Genomic DNA, 18,488 nt, shown 5'->3' on the forward strand with positions numbered 1-18,488 from the left:
TAAGCACTGTGTCTCACTGATGTCACTACTTCCCAGTAAGCACTGTGTCTCATTTAGGTCACTGCTCCCTGTAAGCACTATGTCTCACTGATGTCACTACTTCCCAGTAAGCTCTGTGTCACTACTTCCCAGTAAGCACCGAGTCTCACTGATGTCACTACTTCCCAGTAAGCACTGTGTCTCACTGATGTCACTACTTCCCAGTAAGCACTGTGTCTCACTGATGTCACTACTTCCCAGTAAGCACTGCGTCTCACTGATGTCACTACTTCCCAGTAAACACTGTCTCACTGATGTCACTACTTCCCAGTAAGCTCTGTGCCTCATTTAGGTCACTGCTCCCTGTAAGCACTATGTCTCACTGATGTCACTACTTCCCAGTAAGCTCTGTCTCTCACTGATGTCACTACTTCCCAGTAAGCACTGTGTCTCACTGATGTCACTACTTCCCAGTAAGCTCTGTGTCTCACTGATGTCACTACTTCCCAGTAAGCTCTGTGCCTCATTTAGTTCACTGCTCCCTGTAAGCACTGTGTCTCACTGATGTCACTACTTCCCAGTAAGCACTGTGTCTCACTGATGTCACTACTTCCCAGTAAGCACTGTGTCTCACTGATGTCACTGCTTCCCAGTAAGCACTGTGTCTCACGGATGTCACTGCTTCCCAGGAAGCACTGTGTCTCACAGATGTCACTACTTCACAGTAAGCACCGAGTCTCACTGATGTCACTACTTCCCAGTAAGCACTGTGTCTCACTGACGTCACTACTTCCTAGTAAGCACCGAGTCTCACTGATGTCACTGCTTCCCAGTAAGCACTGTGTCTCACTGATGTCACTACTTCCCAGTAAGCACTGTGTCTCACTGATGTCACTACTTCCCAGTAAGTACTGTGTCTCACTGATGTCACTACTTCCCAGTAAGTACTGTGTCTCACTGATGTCACTACTTCCCAGTAAGCACTGTGTCTCACTGATGTCACTACTTCCCAGTAAGCACTGTGTCTCACTGATGTCACTACTTCCCAGTAAGCACTGTGTCTCACTGATGTCACTACTTCCCAGTAAGCACTGTGTCTCACTGATGTCACTACTTCCCAGTAAGCACTGTGTCTCATTTAGGTCACTGCTCCCTGTAAGCACTGTGTCTCACTGATGTCACTGCTTCCCAGTAAGCACTGTGTCTCACTGATGTCACTACTTCCCAGTAAGCTCTGTGTCTCACTGATGTCACTACTTCCCAGTAAGCACTGCATCTCACTGATGTCACTACTTCCCAGTAAGCTCTGCGTCTCACTGATGTCACTACTTCCCAGTAAGCACTGCGTCTCACTGATGTCACTACTTTCCAATAAGCTGTGTCTCACTGATGTCACTACTTTCCAGTAAGCTGTGTCTCACTGATGTCACTACTTCCCAGTAAGCTCCGTGTCTCACTGATGTCACTACTTCCCAGTAAGCTCTGTGCCTCATTTAGGTCACTGCTCCCTGTAAGCACTATGTCTCACTGATGTCACTACTTCCCAGTAAGCTCTGTGTCTCACTGATGTCACTACTTCCCATTAAGCTCTGTGTCTCACTGATGTCACTACTTCCCAGTAAGCTCTGTGTCTCACTGATGTCACTACTTCCCATTAAGCTCTGTGTCTCACTGATGTCACTACTTCCCAGTAAGCACTGTGTCTCACTGATGTCACTACTTCCCAGTAAGCACTGTGTCTCATTTAGGTCACTGCTCCCTGTAAGCACTATGTCTCACTGATGTCACTACTTCCCAGTAAGCTCTGTGTCACTACTTCCCAGTAAGCACCGAGTCTCACTGATGTCACTACTTCCCAGTAAGCACTGTGTCTCACTGATGTCACTACTTCCCAGTAAGCACTGTGTCTCACTGATGTCACTACTTCCCAGTAAGCACTGCGTCTCACTGATGTCACTACTTCCCAGTAAACACTGTCTCACTGATGTCACTACTTCCCAGTAAGCTCTGTGCCTCATTTAGGTCACTGCTCCCTGTAAGCACTATGTCTCACTGATGTCACTACTTCCCAGTAAGCTCTGTCTCTCACTGATGTCACTACTTCCCAGTAAGCACTGTGTCTCACTGATGTCACTACTTCCCAGTAAGCTCTGTGTCTCACTGATGTCACTACTTCCCAGTAAGCTCTGTGCCTCATTTAGTTCACTGCTCCCTGTAAGCACTGTGTCTCACTGATGTCACTACTTCCCAGTAAGCACTGTGTCTCACTGATGTCACTACTTCCCAGTAAGCACTGTGTCTCACTGATGTCACTGCTTCCCAGTAAGCACTGTGTCTCACTGATGTCACTGCTTCCCAGGAAGCACTGTGTCTCACAGATGTCACTACTTCACAGTAAGCACCGAGTCTCACTGATGTCACTACTTCCCAGTAAGCACTGTGTCTCACTGACGTCACTACTTCCTAGTAAGCACCGAGTCTCACTGATGTCACTGCTTCCCAGTAAGCACTGTGTCTCACTGATGTCACTACTTCCCAGTAAGCACTGTGTCTCACTGATGTCACTACTTCCCAGTAAGTACTGTGTCTCACTGATGTCACTACTTCCCAGTAAGTACTGTGTCTCACTGATGTCACTACTTCCCAGTAAGCACTGTGTCTCACTGATGTCACTACTTCCCAGTAAGCAGTGTCTCACTGATGTCACTACTTCCCAGTAAGCACTGTGTCTCACTGATGTCACTACTTCCCAGTAAGCACTGTGTCTCACTGATGTCACTACTTCCCAGTAAGCACTGTGTCTCATTTAGGTCACTGCTCCCTGTAAGCACTGTGTCTCACTGATGTCACTGCTTCCCAGTAAGCACTGTGTCTCACTGATGTCACGACTTCCCAGTAAGCTCTGTGTCTCACTGATGTCACTACTTCCCAGTAAGCACTGCATCTCACTGATGTCACTACTTCCCAGTAAGCTCTGCGTCTCACTGATGTCACTACTTCCCAGTAAGCACTGCGTCTCACTGATGTCACTACTTTCCAATAAGCTGTGTCTCACTGATGTCACTACTTTCCAGTAAGCTGTGTCTCACTGATGTCACTACTTCCAAGTAAGCTCCGTGTCTCACTGATGTCACTACTTCCCAGTAAGCTCTGTGCCTCATTTAGGTCACTGCTCCCTGTAAGCACTATGTCTCACTGATGTCACTACTTCCCAGTAAGCTCTGTGTCTCACTGATGTCACTACTTCCCAGTAAGCACTGTGTCTCACTGATGTCACTGCTTCCCAGGAAGCACTGTGTCTCACTGATGTCACTGCTTCCCAGGAAGCACTGTGTCTCACTGATGTCACTATTTCCCAGTAAGCACTGTGTCTCATTTAGGTCACTGCTCCCTGTAAGTACTGTGTCTCACTGATGTCACTACTTCCGAGTAAGCACTGTGTCTCATTTAGGTCACTGCTCCCTGTAAGTACTGTGTCTCACTGATGTCACTACTTCCCAGTAAGCACTGTGTCTCATTTAGGTCACTGCTCCCTGTAAGTACTGTGTCTCACTGATGTCACTACTCCCCAGTAAGCACTGTGTCTCATTTAGGTCACTGCTCCCTGTAAGTACTGTGTCTCACTGATGTCACTACTTCCCAGTAAGCACTGTGTCTCATTTAGGTCACTGCTCCCTGTAAGTACTGTGTCTCACTGATGTCACTACTCCCCAGTAAGCACTGTGTCTCATTTAGGTCACTGCTCCCTGTAAGTACTGTGTCTCACTGATGTCACTACTTCCCAGTAAGCACTGTGTCTCATTTAGGTCACTGCTCCCTGTAAGTACTGTGTCTCACTGATGTCACTACTCCCCAGTAAGCACTGTGTCTCATTTAGGTCACTGCTCCCTGTAAGTACTGTGTCTCACTGATGTCACTACTTCCCAGTAAGCACTGTGTCTCATTTAGGTCACTGCTCCCTGTAAGTACTGTGTCTCACTGATGTCACTACTTCCCAGTAAGCACTGTGTCTCATTTAGGTCACTGCTCCCTGTAAGTACTGTGTCTCACTGATGTCACTACTTCCCAGTAAGCACTGTGTCTCATTTAGGTCACTGCTCCCTGTAAGTACTGTGTCTCACTGATGTCACTACTTCCCAGTAAGCACTGTGCCTCATTTAGGTCACTGCTCCCTGTAAGTACTGTGTCTCACTGATGTCACTACTTCCCAGTAAGCACTGTGCCTCATTTAGGTCACTGCTCCCTGTAAGTACTGTGTCTCACTGATGTCACTACTTCCCAGTAAGCACTGTGCCTCATTTAGGTCACTGCTCCCTGTAAGTACTGTGTCTCACTGATGTCACTATTTCCCAGTAAGCACTGTGTCTCATTTAGGTCACTGCTCCCTGTAAGTACTGTGTCTCACTGATGTCACTACTTCCCAGTAAGCACTGTGTCTCATTTAGGTCACTGCTCCCTGTAAGTACTGTGTCTCACTGATGTCACTACTTCCCAGTAAGCACTGTGTCTCATTTAGGTCACTGCTACCTGTAAGCACTGTGTCTCACTGATGTCACTACTCCCCAGTAAGCACTGTGTCTCACTGATGTCACGACTTCCCAGTAAGCTCTGTGTCTCACTGATGTCACTACTTCCCAGTAAGCACTGTGCCTCATTTAGGTCACTGCTACCTGTAAGTACTGTGTCTCACTGATGTCACTACTTCCCAGTAAGCACTGTGTCTCATTTAGGTCACTGCTCCCTGTAAGTACTGTGTCTCACTGATGTCACTACTTCCCAGTAAGCACTGTGCCTCATTTAGGTCACTGCTACCTGTAAGCTACTCACACGTGTAATAGACGTGATATCATATTTTTGAAAACAAACTTTTCATTGACTGATTTGTACACACATAATGGTCTATGATAAAGGTGGTAAATGATCACAGGAAGAGGAACCACAGAACAATGATTGCTCAATGTTCCCACACACAGTCATACGACTATAGTTCTGTAAGATCAATGAGTTTCACTGGGAATGATCCGTTGTGTGGCAAGCACACCACTGCACCCCTGTGTGGGCACCTTATCCCTATACCAACTCTGAATGATTCTGATAGTCCTACTAGGTCGGGCTCCCGGCGCCGGTATGCTGGTCGCCGGGAGCTCGGCCGCCGGCATACTACACCCTACTACAGCTGTGCCTGAATCACTGTGACCCTGGGTCCCTTAGAAAAAAAAAGGAAATCAGACTGAAAACAAATGCGTCATTTGCTCTGCCACTCTTGGTAAAGAAATGTGTAGCTGTAACTATATCTGTAGAACATACTGACTGTAGAGGGTAGATACCTGCATTTATGAAGCAGTGGCGTATTAGGATCTGCTGACTAGAAGGATCACAGGCCAGAAAACACACCACCTGTTCCTCAAGGTTATAAGTTGGTAAGTGTAGATAGAGCTGCTCCGTGAGTATATTTATCAGCATCTAAGTTCAGCTGTACAGTGATGCAGCAGCCACCCCCCATCCCTCCCTCCACGGGACAATGGTGATCCAGATACAGTAATTAGGGCAAGTCTCTTCTGAGCACTAGGAGGATTCCAGGCTTGGCTGAAGGTGCCATAATCTTCACCAGCAACCTGTGTGACTGTATTGGAAGGTACAGAATGTCTGTGTCCTGCTACTAATAACTGCACATAGCCTTACACCTATACCAGATGTATATACGGGGCATGATGTTGGGGTTCTGTAAGCAAAGCTATTGCCTCATTTCCGTACACAACCAGTCACTGGACAGCGATAATAACATACTGCTAATAAAGATAACAATCGCACAACAAAGATAGCAACGCTGATTGCTTTCTCTTGATCTTTAATGTGTACTTATATGTAAGGCATGTACATGGGGAAGGAACCTACTGGCTTTAGAGTCCACACACCGCCCATTTTGAAAAATGAGAAATGCGCCCTACTCTTATTTGCAATGCCATGCCGAACCCCGGGGGGCTGAGCCAGCATTGGAGTGTGTGACATGAATTGTGGACACTGCTGCAAGGCATATTCTGAATTGGAGGCACTATAGTGTGTGACATTATGAACGCTTGACACTGCTGTGAGGCATATTCTGAATTGGAGGCACTATAGTGTGTGACTTTCTGAACTCTGGACACGGCTGTGAGGCATATTCTGAATTGGAGGCACTATAGTGTGTGACATTATGAACGCTGGACACTGCTGTGAGGCATATTCTGAATTGGAGGCACTATAGTGTGTGACATTATGAACGCTTGACACTGCTGTGAGGCATATTCTGAATTGGAGGTACTATAGTGTGTGACTTTCTGAACTCTGGACACGGCTGTGAGGCATATTCTGAATTGGAGGCACTATAGTGTGTGACATTATGAACGCTGGACACTGCTGTGAGGCATATTCTGAATTGGAGGCACTATAGTGTGTGACATTATGAACGCTGGACACTGCTGTGAGGCATATTCTGAATTGGAGGCACTGTAGTGTGTGACATTATGAATTGTGGACACTGCTGCGAGGCATATTCTGAATTGGAGGTACTATAGTGTGTGACTTTCTGGACACGGCTGTGAGGCATATTTTGAATTGGAGGCACTATAGCATGTGACTTTATGAACTGTGGACACTGCTGTGAGGCATATTCTGAATTGGAGGCACTATAGTGTGTGGCATTATGAATTCTGGACACTGCTGTGAGGCATATTTGTATTGGAGGCACTATAGTGTGTGACTTTATAAATGATGGACACTGATGTGAGGCATATTCTAAATTGGAGAAACTACAGTGTGTGGCATTATGAATTCTGGACACTGCTGCGAGGCATCATCGTGTCACACATTTTGCCCTCCTCGGTGGTCAGCACCCTAGCGTAAGCAGTACAGTTATTGTTCACTGCACACACTGGGGGTCACTGGAGAATCCTACCGACTACCCCCAAATGTGAGTGATGGTTCCCACTGCATGTCAAATATGATTGCGATTGAGATGCAGCGTCACTGGCATTTTCCTGACACCATCGGGTGACCAGCCTCATGCATGGAAATATGGAATAATTAGGAAGGTATTATTTGTATTAGCCTCTCTCCCCTCCTCCCAGTAACCTCTTTATCTGCCGAACTCACACTAGCAGATTTCTGTGGGAGTCTGCAGGAAATCTGGGGGAAGGGTTCCTTGCAATGTTTTGGCTGCTACTTCAGCTAAGTAGGAATAAGGTAATGGGATTTACACATGACAGTCGTATGTATCCCTGTGGAAATGTCCATTTTCCAAGCAGTTACTCACAGGAAGGAATCACATCAGAATGGAACGTATGAGCAAAACTGACCTTCACGTCTTCACGACTAAATCCAACTTCCTCAAATGCTGCCAAATTCATGTGTTTCCACAATTCACATCTCCCCTCTCTTACTACTGCACAATTCACCATGCATCACAGCAACAGAATACTCCCCAACTCCATGTGACCCTGCAGAATCCTGAATAAACCTGTGACAATAAGTAATGTCCGTCTAGTGAGGAGCAGCAGGCGATGTCAGTGATCTTACCAGTGTACTGAGGGCCTAATTCACACCTGATCACTGGGCAGCGATTTTTGCAGCCCTGCGATCAGATAGTCGCCGCCTACAGGGGGAGGGTATTTGAGCTGTGCAAGTGTGCGAACGCATGTGTAGCATAGCTGCACAAACTGATTTTGTGCAGTCTCTGTGCAGCCCAGGACTTACTCAGCAGCTGCGACCAAATCAGCCTGTCCGGGACCGGAACTGACGTCAGACACCCGGCCCTTCCAACGCTTAGACACGTCTGCATTTTTCTAGACACTCCCTGAAAACGGTCAGTTGCCACTCTCAAACACCCTCTTCCTGTCAGTCACCTTGCGATCGCCCATGCACCTGCGCATTGCGGTGCATACGCATGCACAGTTTAGACCTGATCGCAGGTTGTGAGAAGACGCAGCCTAGCGATCAGGTATGAATTACCCCCTGAATGAGTATAATATATAAAACTCTGCTAGAGCTGGACACATCAGCGCAGAGGTTCTCAAACGCGGTCCTCATGGCCCCCCCAACGGTCCAGGTTTTAGGTATATCCATGCTTGGCCACAGGTGACTTAATTAGCACCTCAGTCAATTTGATTTAAACATCTGTGCCGAGCCATAGCTATACCTAAAACATGGACTGCTGGGGTGCATTGAGGACCGCCTTTGAGAACCTCTGCATTAGCGCATGAAACGTATGTAGGAAAACCGCACAGAAGTATCACGTGTGTCTCTTGAGTTGGAATGCATTTCCAGATGGATTCAGTTCCTTTGCACCACACGTACAACATCCGTTCCCTGGTAAAGTAATGCTAAAGCACAGTACCCTATGTGTACACAATACAATAATACAATGAAGCATCACTCATACAGTTAGCAATGAATGCGAGTCATTTTCATTATAAAATATACACAATCAGCCAATCAGAAGTGACTATATAATCATCATTATTATTTGGTATGGATGCACCGACCTTCCTGCACCTGAAAGACACGCCCCCTAAAATGGGTATCTGGGGGATGTGACCAAGGTAGATGCTAGAATCAAGTGGGCTAAGGGACCTTTTCCGTAAGGGGGAGGAGCTAGGCCAGCGGGATAGTTCCTCTACTATCCACGCCACCAACTATTACCTTTAGTAATTAGGTGGTGAGCGAAGCGAAGCGGAGAGAGCCACCGTGCCCGAAGCGTGGCGAGCGAAGCGAGCCCGCGAGGGTACTTTTCGGGTACCCTGTTCGCCCGTAGCTCCTCCCCTCAATACGTCACAAGGTCCCTTCAGCCCCTCCGATATAGAAGCAACCATGTGACCACACGTACTTGTGTCACAATTACAGTGCTATGCCCTTACTTTAGTCAGCCTAGGCTTCCCTTTCACTGTTTCAGTGCTCCTGGGGTAAGGGGCTGCACAATACACAGAAGTCTACTGTATATATAATGACATGTTTATCTTATGCAGAGAGAAACTGGCATATCCTAAACTCTGCAAGCGCCGCTTTGTCCTTTCAGCGCTTACCTATTGCGCCACACACCGCTATATAAATAGATGGCTGTTGGCTAACTCATTGTGACCAGGGTGCATGCACTGGTTCATTATAGGGTAATGCCTTTATACCAGCCCTATGCACCAAGCCAGGCCTGGCCATCCTGTGGCTCTCCAACAGTTGTGAAACTACACATCCCAGCATGTCTTGCCATAATCTTAGCATTCCCCAATAGCAAACATGTGGCAGTGCATGCTGGGAGTTGTAGTTCCACAGCAGCTGGGAAGCCACAGGTCGGCTAGGCCTTGCACCAAGCAGTCTGTGATGACAAATATTACAGCTAATTGCTACCTCCAGATTTACATTCTATTCTTTATCCAATGTCCCCAATAAATGATTAATTCTGTCCACAAGTCACCTCCACATAAAACCTAATGTATTCCATGTAAGCACAACCAACCCACTAGCCCTCCAGTGTACCTCTTACAGCTAGTTCCAGCACTGCATCCACCATACAATGCACACTGTATGCCAGGATGCAGGGGCAGAAATACTCCAGCCTCATGCAACAAAGGAGAATCACTGCAGGAAGCAGAACAATCGCAATATGGCCAGCGAGATAAAGGTCTCATGTGTGACCTACGGTGACAAGGTGCAGCTTTGGATAACAAAAACCTAAACGGATATATTAAGATTTACGCTCTTTTTCCAATTTTGTGCATTACAGCAAACGCCTACATAATTAAGTATACTAAAGGTGGCGCCAGGAATACCAGTGACCCACCATTACAGGCAATCTATAGGAAACGGGAAGTGAGGTCTCCTAGCAGTATTACATCATAAATCAACTCATCACCGAGTCTGCATTGTGTGAGCTGCCACTACACAGGTAGTTCCTCACAGACTTAATTCTAAGTGTAACTGATGACAATGCCATGTCCTACCACAATATAACCATTGCCATTTACAAGGAGAGCGTTTTGGAAGAGCAGCGATGAGATACCATCCCCGCTTCCTACTGTACACCCCTCTACTACACCCTAAATTTACCCCATACCGATTGCTGCCCTTGCACCTTCTGGGGCCACCGGAGGCGTAGTGACAAGGATCCTGTCCTCTCCCTCAGCCTTTTTCCCTGTGGTGCCACCATCATAGGTTGGCTGGCTTTTAACTGTTCCCATGCTGCATCCGTCCCTCCAGGTGGAGGATTATAAAGGGACAGAGACACTCTAAAGCCGCGCCACACACCTCCGAGCAAAGCTGGTGTGTGGGGGAGGAGGGCAGGAAATCCTATTAGTGTGTCAGGAGGGGGAGGGAGATCCACGATTACCCTGCACAGAACTGTCTTTTAGAACAGCCACCCTACATACAAAGTACATTACCTGTGCGCCCTTCCTAGGTTTATGGGGGCCGCACACTATGCACAATCATTAAAGTATTTACCATATACTATGGGCACCTATTACAGGTTGAGTCTCCCTTATCCAAAATGCTTGGGACCAGAGGTATTTTGGATATCGGATTTTTCCGTATTTTGGAATAATAACATACTATAATGAGATATCATGGCGATGGGACCCAAGTCTAAGCACAGAATGCATTTATGTTACATATACACCTTATACACACAGCCTGAAGGTCATTTTAGCCAATATTTTTTATAACTTTGTGCATTAAACAAAGTGTATCTACATTCACACAATTCATTTATGTTTCATATACACCTTATACACACAGCCTGAAGGTCATTTAATATAATATTTTTAATAACTGTGTATATTAAACAAAGTTTGTGTACATTGAGCCATCAAAAAACAAAGGTTTCACTATCTCACTCTCACTCAAAAAAGTCCGTATTTCGGAATATTCCGTATTTCGGATATTTGGATATGGGATACTCAACCTGTACTTACAGAACACTGCACTCTTCTTCTAGATGAAGAAAACGTATAAGCGCCCTGAATGTACCAGACTCTCCTGAGATACAAAACCTGTAGCGCACTTCAGCTGAAGGACTAGGGCCGAAACCAGCCCTAAGTGGACTAGATCTTGTTTCTAACATGTGCTCAGGATAAGGGAAGCATGTCAGTAAGGTCTCAGGGTGACAGATATAGCACCCCACATTTACACATACTGTACATATGTGACTATCAATAACCCATAGTCCATGACTGACCCCAGTGAGCTGATCCCTAATGGGACTTGGATGTATGGGACAGCTATAGAGGTGAGCATAATGACACTCAGCGTATGAGCGCCATGTATATGTGGTTCCCAGTCTGGTTTTTAAGCTGTACACAATGTAAGATTTGTGCAAACATAGAACTAGTATTGAGGTGCAACAATCAGCAGCAGCTCTTCCAATCCAAAGCCCCCAATGTCTGTAGGCGCAAACTTCAAGCCCAATCGTTAATGCATTAAAGGGCCCTACACACTGGAGAACCTTTTAGAAAGATATGAAAAATATCGTTCAAAAATGAATGCTATATCATTCATATGGTTCAGTGAGGAAGCACCGACGATGCACGTCCCCGCAGTCATTCATCGATGGTCTATCATCGATTATCATTACAAGCCAATTTGGCCGATATCTATGTTTGCAATGTTAAAATCGTTCATACACATCATTCAGTGTGTATGCAAAATATCGTTACTGAAAAATCGTTCATTGTTCATATCGTTCAAATCGCCCAGTGTGTAGGGCCCTTTAGGCAACGCATTTGAAAGGAGCATGTGTAACTTGGCACTTGTCCTTTCACACCCCTGATCAGCCTCCCAAGAAACAAGTGGCCACAAGTTCACTACATGTGCAACTCTAATGGGAGAATTAAATTAATACGGCTTTCACATCTCCAATGCCGGATCCCACCCTGGGAATTGGAAACGGGTCCTTCCGGGGTGGGATCCGGCATTGCAGGCTGCTTGCTGGCTTCCCAACCCGGCAATATGCAGGTACGGTTGCCATAGCGGCGGGAGGCGAAGCCGGCAATGGGGACTGCACTGGGATATAAGCTCATCTCCGCGCTGCCTCTCCCTATGCTATGAATGGGTACCAGGTCGCATCGACCCGGCAACCCATTCACACTGCGCCTGACCCGGTATTCAACCCGGGAATAACCCTTATTACCAGGGTTGAATTACCGGGTCAGGTGACCCGGGAATTCGGACATGGCCCTTTCACACTGCACACTGACCCGTGTCGATCCAGCAATATGCCGGGTTGATACCGGGTTATTTGTGCGATGTGAAAGGGGTATAAGATGGAACCTCACACTATTGGGTAGATTCAATTAGCCAAGGGTTGTGTCTCGCGGTCACATCTCCCGTGTAAAGTGCCTGGAACTATTCAATTAGAGACCCGCAATCACACTCCCACGCAGCCCAAAGCGGAAGTGATTTCTGCGTGTACCCTCTGGCCTAGCTCCCAGGACTTTACCCGGGAGAAGAGACAAAACTATACACCCGGCAGGTAAGTGAATCTGTCCGTGAGTGCGGCTGAGCACATAGTAGCTTATTAGGAGAAGAACGCTCGGCTTGTGTTTTTGCTCTCTCCTCTATGGATAACTCGCAGTGTATCTGCAATTAAGATTCCTGTGGAATCCCACACATAATTAAATCTGTACACAAAATACAGCGGAAATAATCTGCCCCACTGTAAGGGATCATAAGGTGCAGCTAACTTTACTTCATCCACCTGCAACGCTCTATAAGGACCATTGTCTTCAAAGACCATGGAGAACAACAAAAACAATGGTGCACGTCCGTTGTGGAGCAGGCAAATGTAGCCAATGTTTCTAGCTGGTATAGACTGTACACCTCGAATCACAAAACTAAAATCCCACATCTCCATATGTGCAACCAATTTTCCTTCTAAAGCTGCCTGCAGTTGCCCTAAGGCTACATGGATACTGGTGTTTGCAATGCGGTTTATTGCATGTAAAAACCCACATAACTTGAACCGCATTTACAGGCACATTCCATTTAGGTTTTCTAAACATGTGTCATAGCAACGTAGGAAGCTCCTGTATCTTGTTTAATCCAAAAGCAAGTGGAAACATAACATCAAACGCTTCTTAGTCTCATGTCAATGCTCCCATTGAGAGGAATAGTTTTATGTGCGCACATCAGACTCACTGAACTGCAACAAGAAGGGTTTAAAGAAAATGTTTTCCCTCACTGAGAAATGCCCAATATAATGCAGACTATTAATGCCAGTGGCTCCTGTCGCAATTTCACAATATGAACCATAAATGTTTTCCCCCAAAGTATAAGATTATCTCGATTGAGATGGGGGTGGATCATTTGTAGTTACGTCACCATCTAGGATAGGTCGCAAAGTACGGTCACTGGTTACAGCTCTGAGATGTACTAAGGCCTCATATATGTCGAATGTGGAAACTTTCCGTGTGGCATTTAAAAAAAATGCTTTAATGTCCATAGCTGAGAAAGTCTGAAGGCTGTAGCAATAGATGGGGTAAGTGATATAGATAGCCTTACAGCTGATGGGTTTCCTGTAGTAGTATTAGTGGCTAGACAACATGTATAGGAGGAAATCCAGGCCTGCCCAACCTAAGGCTCTCCAGCTGTTGTGAAACTACCAGTCCCAGCATGCCCTGCCACAGTTTTGCTGTTAGAAAATGCTAATAAGGTGGGATGGCATACTGGGATGCGTAGTTTCACAACATCTGGAGAGTGACGGGTTGGCCATGTCTGGCTTTCATCTATCAAAGCTTGGAGATAAAGGGACTAATACAGACCTGATCGCTGCTGTGCGTTTCAGCCCTGCGATCGCCTCTGCCTGATTGACAGGCAGAGGCGGTCGCTGGGCGGTACTGGCGGAGTTTCACTGCCGTTTAGGGGGCGTGGTCTGGGCAATACAGGCGTGCTCATACCGTTTGGGGGCCGGGCCGTGGCGGCTGCGTGACGTCACACGCAGCCGCTACGACCCTCACAGCAATGAATAGCTCCTACCAGCACGCAGGAGCTGCACTGGCAGGGAACTACTCTTCCAGTACAAAAGCATCGCCGCTGTGCAATACTTTTGTACTTGTGCAGGGAGGGTCGGGCCTGACATGCGGAGCAGACTAGCCCTGTGCTAGGCATCTCCCCGCATGTCAGGGAAGCTGATCGGAGATGTGCTAAACTTAGCACATCTACAATCAGGTCTGAATTAGGCCCAAAGTAGCAGCCAATCAGCTCCTAACTGCTATGCTACAGGCTGTGGTTGAAAAATAGGAGGAGCTCATTTGTTGGTACTTTCTCTTTATCTCTCTTCTTCAAGCTTTGATTAATCTCCCCCACAGTATCATCTACATATATAAGGGTTTGAATATAAATGTCCAAACACAAATTTCAAAAACCAGTAAAGAAAGTAATGCCATTTAGGGCATGGGTCAGCATCTAAGAGCTGTGTGACAATTTCACTCTGAACGCCAGTGCTGGGCACCTCTTGCAGGCATGAAAAGATGGTGGCCAGGAATGGTTAGCATCATCAGTGGTCTACAGTGGCTGTGAAAGGTTTGGCGCACTGGCCAATTTTAGTGTCTACATTGATTGGGAAAAGTTGGTGGTGCGGATCATCTCCGGTAGTCTGGAAAAGTTGATGGCACTGTGTGTCTGTGGTTGTTGGGAATAGCAGGTAATGGTGGCTGTATGTAGAGGCTGGGAATAGGTAGGTGGTCGGGGTATTTCTGTTGTCAGGAATGGTTGGTGTCTTTGATAGGCTGGTAAAGCTAGGTGTAACGGGTTATCACGAAAAGTTTGTAATGCTGGGTGACTGAAGTGGCTGGAAAGGTTGCAATGCTCTGTGTATAAAGTCAGTCAGGAATGGTTGTGGCTGGGAAAGGTGGGTGGAACTAGACTGATTCGGTTGGTGGTTGCAAGTAAGTGTCTGAGGGAACAGCTGGTGTTGCTAGTGTCTGCAGTGACAGTGAAAACTTGGTGGACCTAATATCTGCAGTGACTGGGAAAGGTTGGTAGCGCTGGGTGTCTGCAGTGAATGGGAAAGATTGGTGGCGCTGGGTGACTGCAGTGAATGGGAAAGGTTAGTGGCTCTGGGTGTCTGCAGTGACTGGGAAAGGTTGGTGACGCTGAGTGACTTGGAAAGGTTGGTGGCTCTGGGTGTCTGCAGTGACTGGGAAAGGTTGGTGACGCTGAGTGACTTGGAAAGGTTGGTGGCTCTGGGTGTCTGCAGTGACTGGGAAAGGTTGGTGGTGCTGGGTGTCTTCAGTGACTGGGAAAGGTTAGTGGCTCTGGGTGTCTGCAGTGACTGGGAAAAGTTGGTGGCTCTGGGTGTCTGCAGTGACTGGGAAAGGTTAGTGGCGCTGGGTGACTGCAGTGACTGGGAAAGGTTAGTGGCGCTGGGTGACTGCAGTGACTGGGAAAGGTTGGTGGCTCTGGGTGTCTGCAGTGACTGGGAAAGGTTGGTGGCTCTGGGTGTCTGCAGTGACTGGGAAAGGTTGGTGGCTCTGGGTGTCTGCAGTGACTAGGAAAGGTTGGTGGCTCTGGGTGTCTGCAGTGACTGGGAAAGGTTGGTGGCTCTGCGTGTCTGCAGTAAATGGGAAAAGGTTAGTGGTGCAGAGATTGGTGAAGGTTGATGATGTTGGGTGTCTGTATTTAGAATGGCTGGCTGTTGGTGCTAGGTATATTAGTCAGGAATGGTCGATAGCTGGCAATATTGGTGAAGTTGGGCATCATTAGTGATCTGGAAAAATTGCTGGTATTTACTGAGTATAGAAGAGGTTCAAATGCGGTCCTCAAGGCACCCCAACAGTCCAGGATTTAGGTATATCCATGGCTCAGCACAGATGGTTAAATCAAATTGACTGAGGTGCTAATTAAGTCACCTGTAGCCAAGCATGGATACATTTAAAACCTGGACCGTTGGGGTGCCTTGAGGACCGCGTTTGGGAAACTCTGGACTATAGTGACTGTAAAGGTTGGTGGCGCTGGATGTCAGGAAAGAATTATGATGCTGGTCCGTCTGTAGTGGCTGCAAACAGATTATGGCACTGCCCATGGATGTTGAAAATGCTTGGTGGCGTTGGGCTCGGTGTTTGTGGTTGTTGGGAACAGTCGCCGGGGCCTAGTAACAATGCAATTATTCAGAACAATTTGGGCAGGCATCTAAGAAGAGTCAGGCACAAAGGGATCAGGAGGGCATGATGCCGAGGGGGGGTCCACGACAAACCATGTGGGTCAGGAAGGCATGTTGCATTGGGGTGAGGAGGGCAAACCATGTGGGTCAGGTGGGCACGCCGCAGTGGGGTCAGGAGGGTTACACCGCGGCAGGGGGGTGAGGAGGGTCACACCACCGGGGAAGGGGGGGGTCAGGAGGGTCACACCACTGTGGGGGCAGGGGGTTGGGGAGTCAGGAGGGTCATGCCGCGGGGGGGGGGATCATACCGCAGGGATGGGGGTCAGGGGGGGGGTCATGCTGCAGGGGGTGGGTCAGGAGGGTCATGCCACAGGGGGAGGGGTCAGGATCCATGTCACAATACCTCTGACAGCTCGCTCTGTGCTGGACAGCTTGTTCGTACCACGGGTTCCTGACATGATGCCTCCTGGCCACGGATGTCTCTCTTGGTGGCCTGGTAATTGGATGCCTGTAGTGAGCTGTCACTTCCTAGCCATGTCCTGCTCTCCCCAGCACCTGTCTATGGAGATGGCAGCAGTCACTGGGCTGTCTCACTAGCTGCTGGGTGTGCTATTCCCCGGCTGTCACTGCTTCCTATCAATGCCCTCACATAGCTGTCACACGGCTCTCCCTTCCCCGGCCGTCTCTCTAGGTCATCTCCTCTCCCCGGCACTCTTTGTTCTTCTGATCTGTAATGCCGTCTAATCTGCACGCTGGCTCGGTGTGACAATGCCGCCCCCTGCGCTGCCCGGCTGTCGCCTCCTGACTGCACGCACTCTCCTATCCCTCGGTCCGGCTGTCTCTCTCACTGCCCGGCCGTCTCTCTCTCCCCCGCGGGCGCGTGCTTCCGCCCACCTGCCGGCCTCCGGAGCGCGCACGTTGGGCACGCCCGCGGCCCGAGTCCTGCGTCACCCTGAGACTACCACCCCCAGCATGCACCGGGCGGTTACAGTCTCTAGGAGGACTGAGCGGGCGCAATGCGTGATGGGAAATGTAGTTCCCCCTTATACCCAGCTCGCTGCAGCACTGTAGTGACACAGAACATTACGGTTACTATTACACACACAGCTACACCTGCAACCAGCTCCCACCCTCTATGTGTGTGCTGCCACATCCACTGCCCAGCCCCATACTTCTGCCTGTACTGTGTCTGAATCCCCCCCCCCATCATTATTGCACAACGTGAGCTTCTATGTATAACACACATAGACTATATATATATATATATATATATATATATTTTTTTTTTTAATTCTAATAGCTTTACATATGTAATTTGCATTCAGTGTAGGATCACTATGACATTTGAAGCCATAAAGCTGAGACATGCTAGCACCTGCACCAGAGGCATAACCAATGGTGTCCATACTATGATCTCAGATAAACTCCATGATAACTCACTCAGAGTATTGCAATGGAAACTAGATGTGACATGACTGGCATGGATATGCAGAATATGAGGGTGAACCTTTGTCTAGGAATTGTTTAACAATCCTAAAATATTAATAACCTGTTCTATACCAGTTGCTTGGAGAAATGTGTAAGTAAATACAGTTGTAAACCTCACAATAGACTTTCTCGACCCATAAAACAGACACAGATGCTGTGCTCTAAGGTAGTATTGCAGTTATTATTCTAATATGGAATGTTATGCCAGGCAACTACTGTACTTATTAAGAATAAAATTCAGGTGTTGGAAAGATTGCTAGGGCTATGTTATGCACACCAGTGCCAGCAGGAATGTACTGGTGTCTGAACGGTGAGGGATGCAAAACAAATGAACTCACAGACAGACTGGGGAATATGACATTACATACACAGAAGGTGATAGGGTAACAAAATAAACACAAAGTGAACAGAGAAGCCCAAAGGCTAAGAAACTGGGTATCTCCCTAGTATTAGGAATGCTCAGATGGAAAGAAGCGAGATGTAGTGATTTAATACGTAGAGAACCCGAAATGCTGTTGCTAAGGGCAACAGCAAAACCCTAAAGGGTTACCAACGGGTGTGGCAGTAAACTCCTTGGTCAGAGATGGAATAATAGACACAAGGAGAGTCTCCACAATCCTAGTCCTCACTTGCAGTGCACTGGTTCAGCTTACTGCCACTAAACTGACACCTGAACACCTTGCACAGTGAGAAAGGATTTTGGCAGGCAAGTCTGAGAATACAGCCGCAAACCTGCTAGGTTCACAGAGTAGCAAAAGAACCCCAGCAGGTTAAACGACTGACTCCAGTCTTACTGCTAGGTCTGGATTGGCAGAGTGTAATACCAAATCCCAAGGCCTATTTGCAGTAAGCAACAAACAAATACAAAGTTTACACAGTACTAGCTAGCTTTCAGGAACTG

General features: G+C 47.5%; 1 protein-coding gene across 1 annotated transcript in view; it reads right to left on the reverse strand.

Annotated features, from left to right (window-relative positions):
* PPP3CC (protein phosphatase 3 catalytic subunit gamma) overlaps window positions 1-17,072 on the reverse strand; it is a 63,070-nt gene extending 45,998 nt beyond the window's left edge. The window contains exon 1 of the mRNA XM_063931797.1: window positions 16,503-17,072. Within this exon, the coding sequence (XP_063787867.1) occupies window positions 16,503-16,557 (55 nt within the window). The 5' untranslated portion in view covers window positions 16,558-17,072. The remainder of the gene's footprint in view (window positions 1-16,502) is intronic.
* Between the last annotated feature and the right edge of the window lie 1,416 nt (window positions 17,073-18,488).

Source organism: Pseudophryne corroboree, chromosome 6 (genome assembly GCF_028390025.1).
Source record: "Pseudophryne corroboree isolate aPseCor3 chromosome 6, aPseCor3.hap2, whole genome shotgun sequence".
NCBI classification, from domain to species: domain Eukaryota; kingdom Metazoa; phylum Chordata; class Amphibia; order Anura; family Myobatrachidae; genus Pseudophryne; species Pseudophryne corroboree.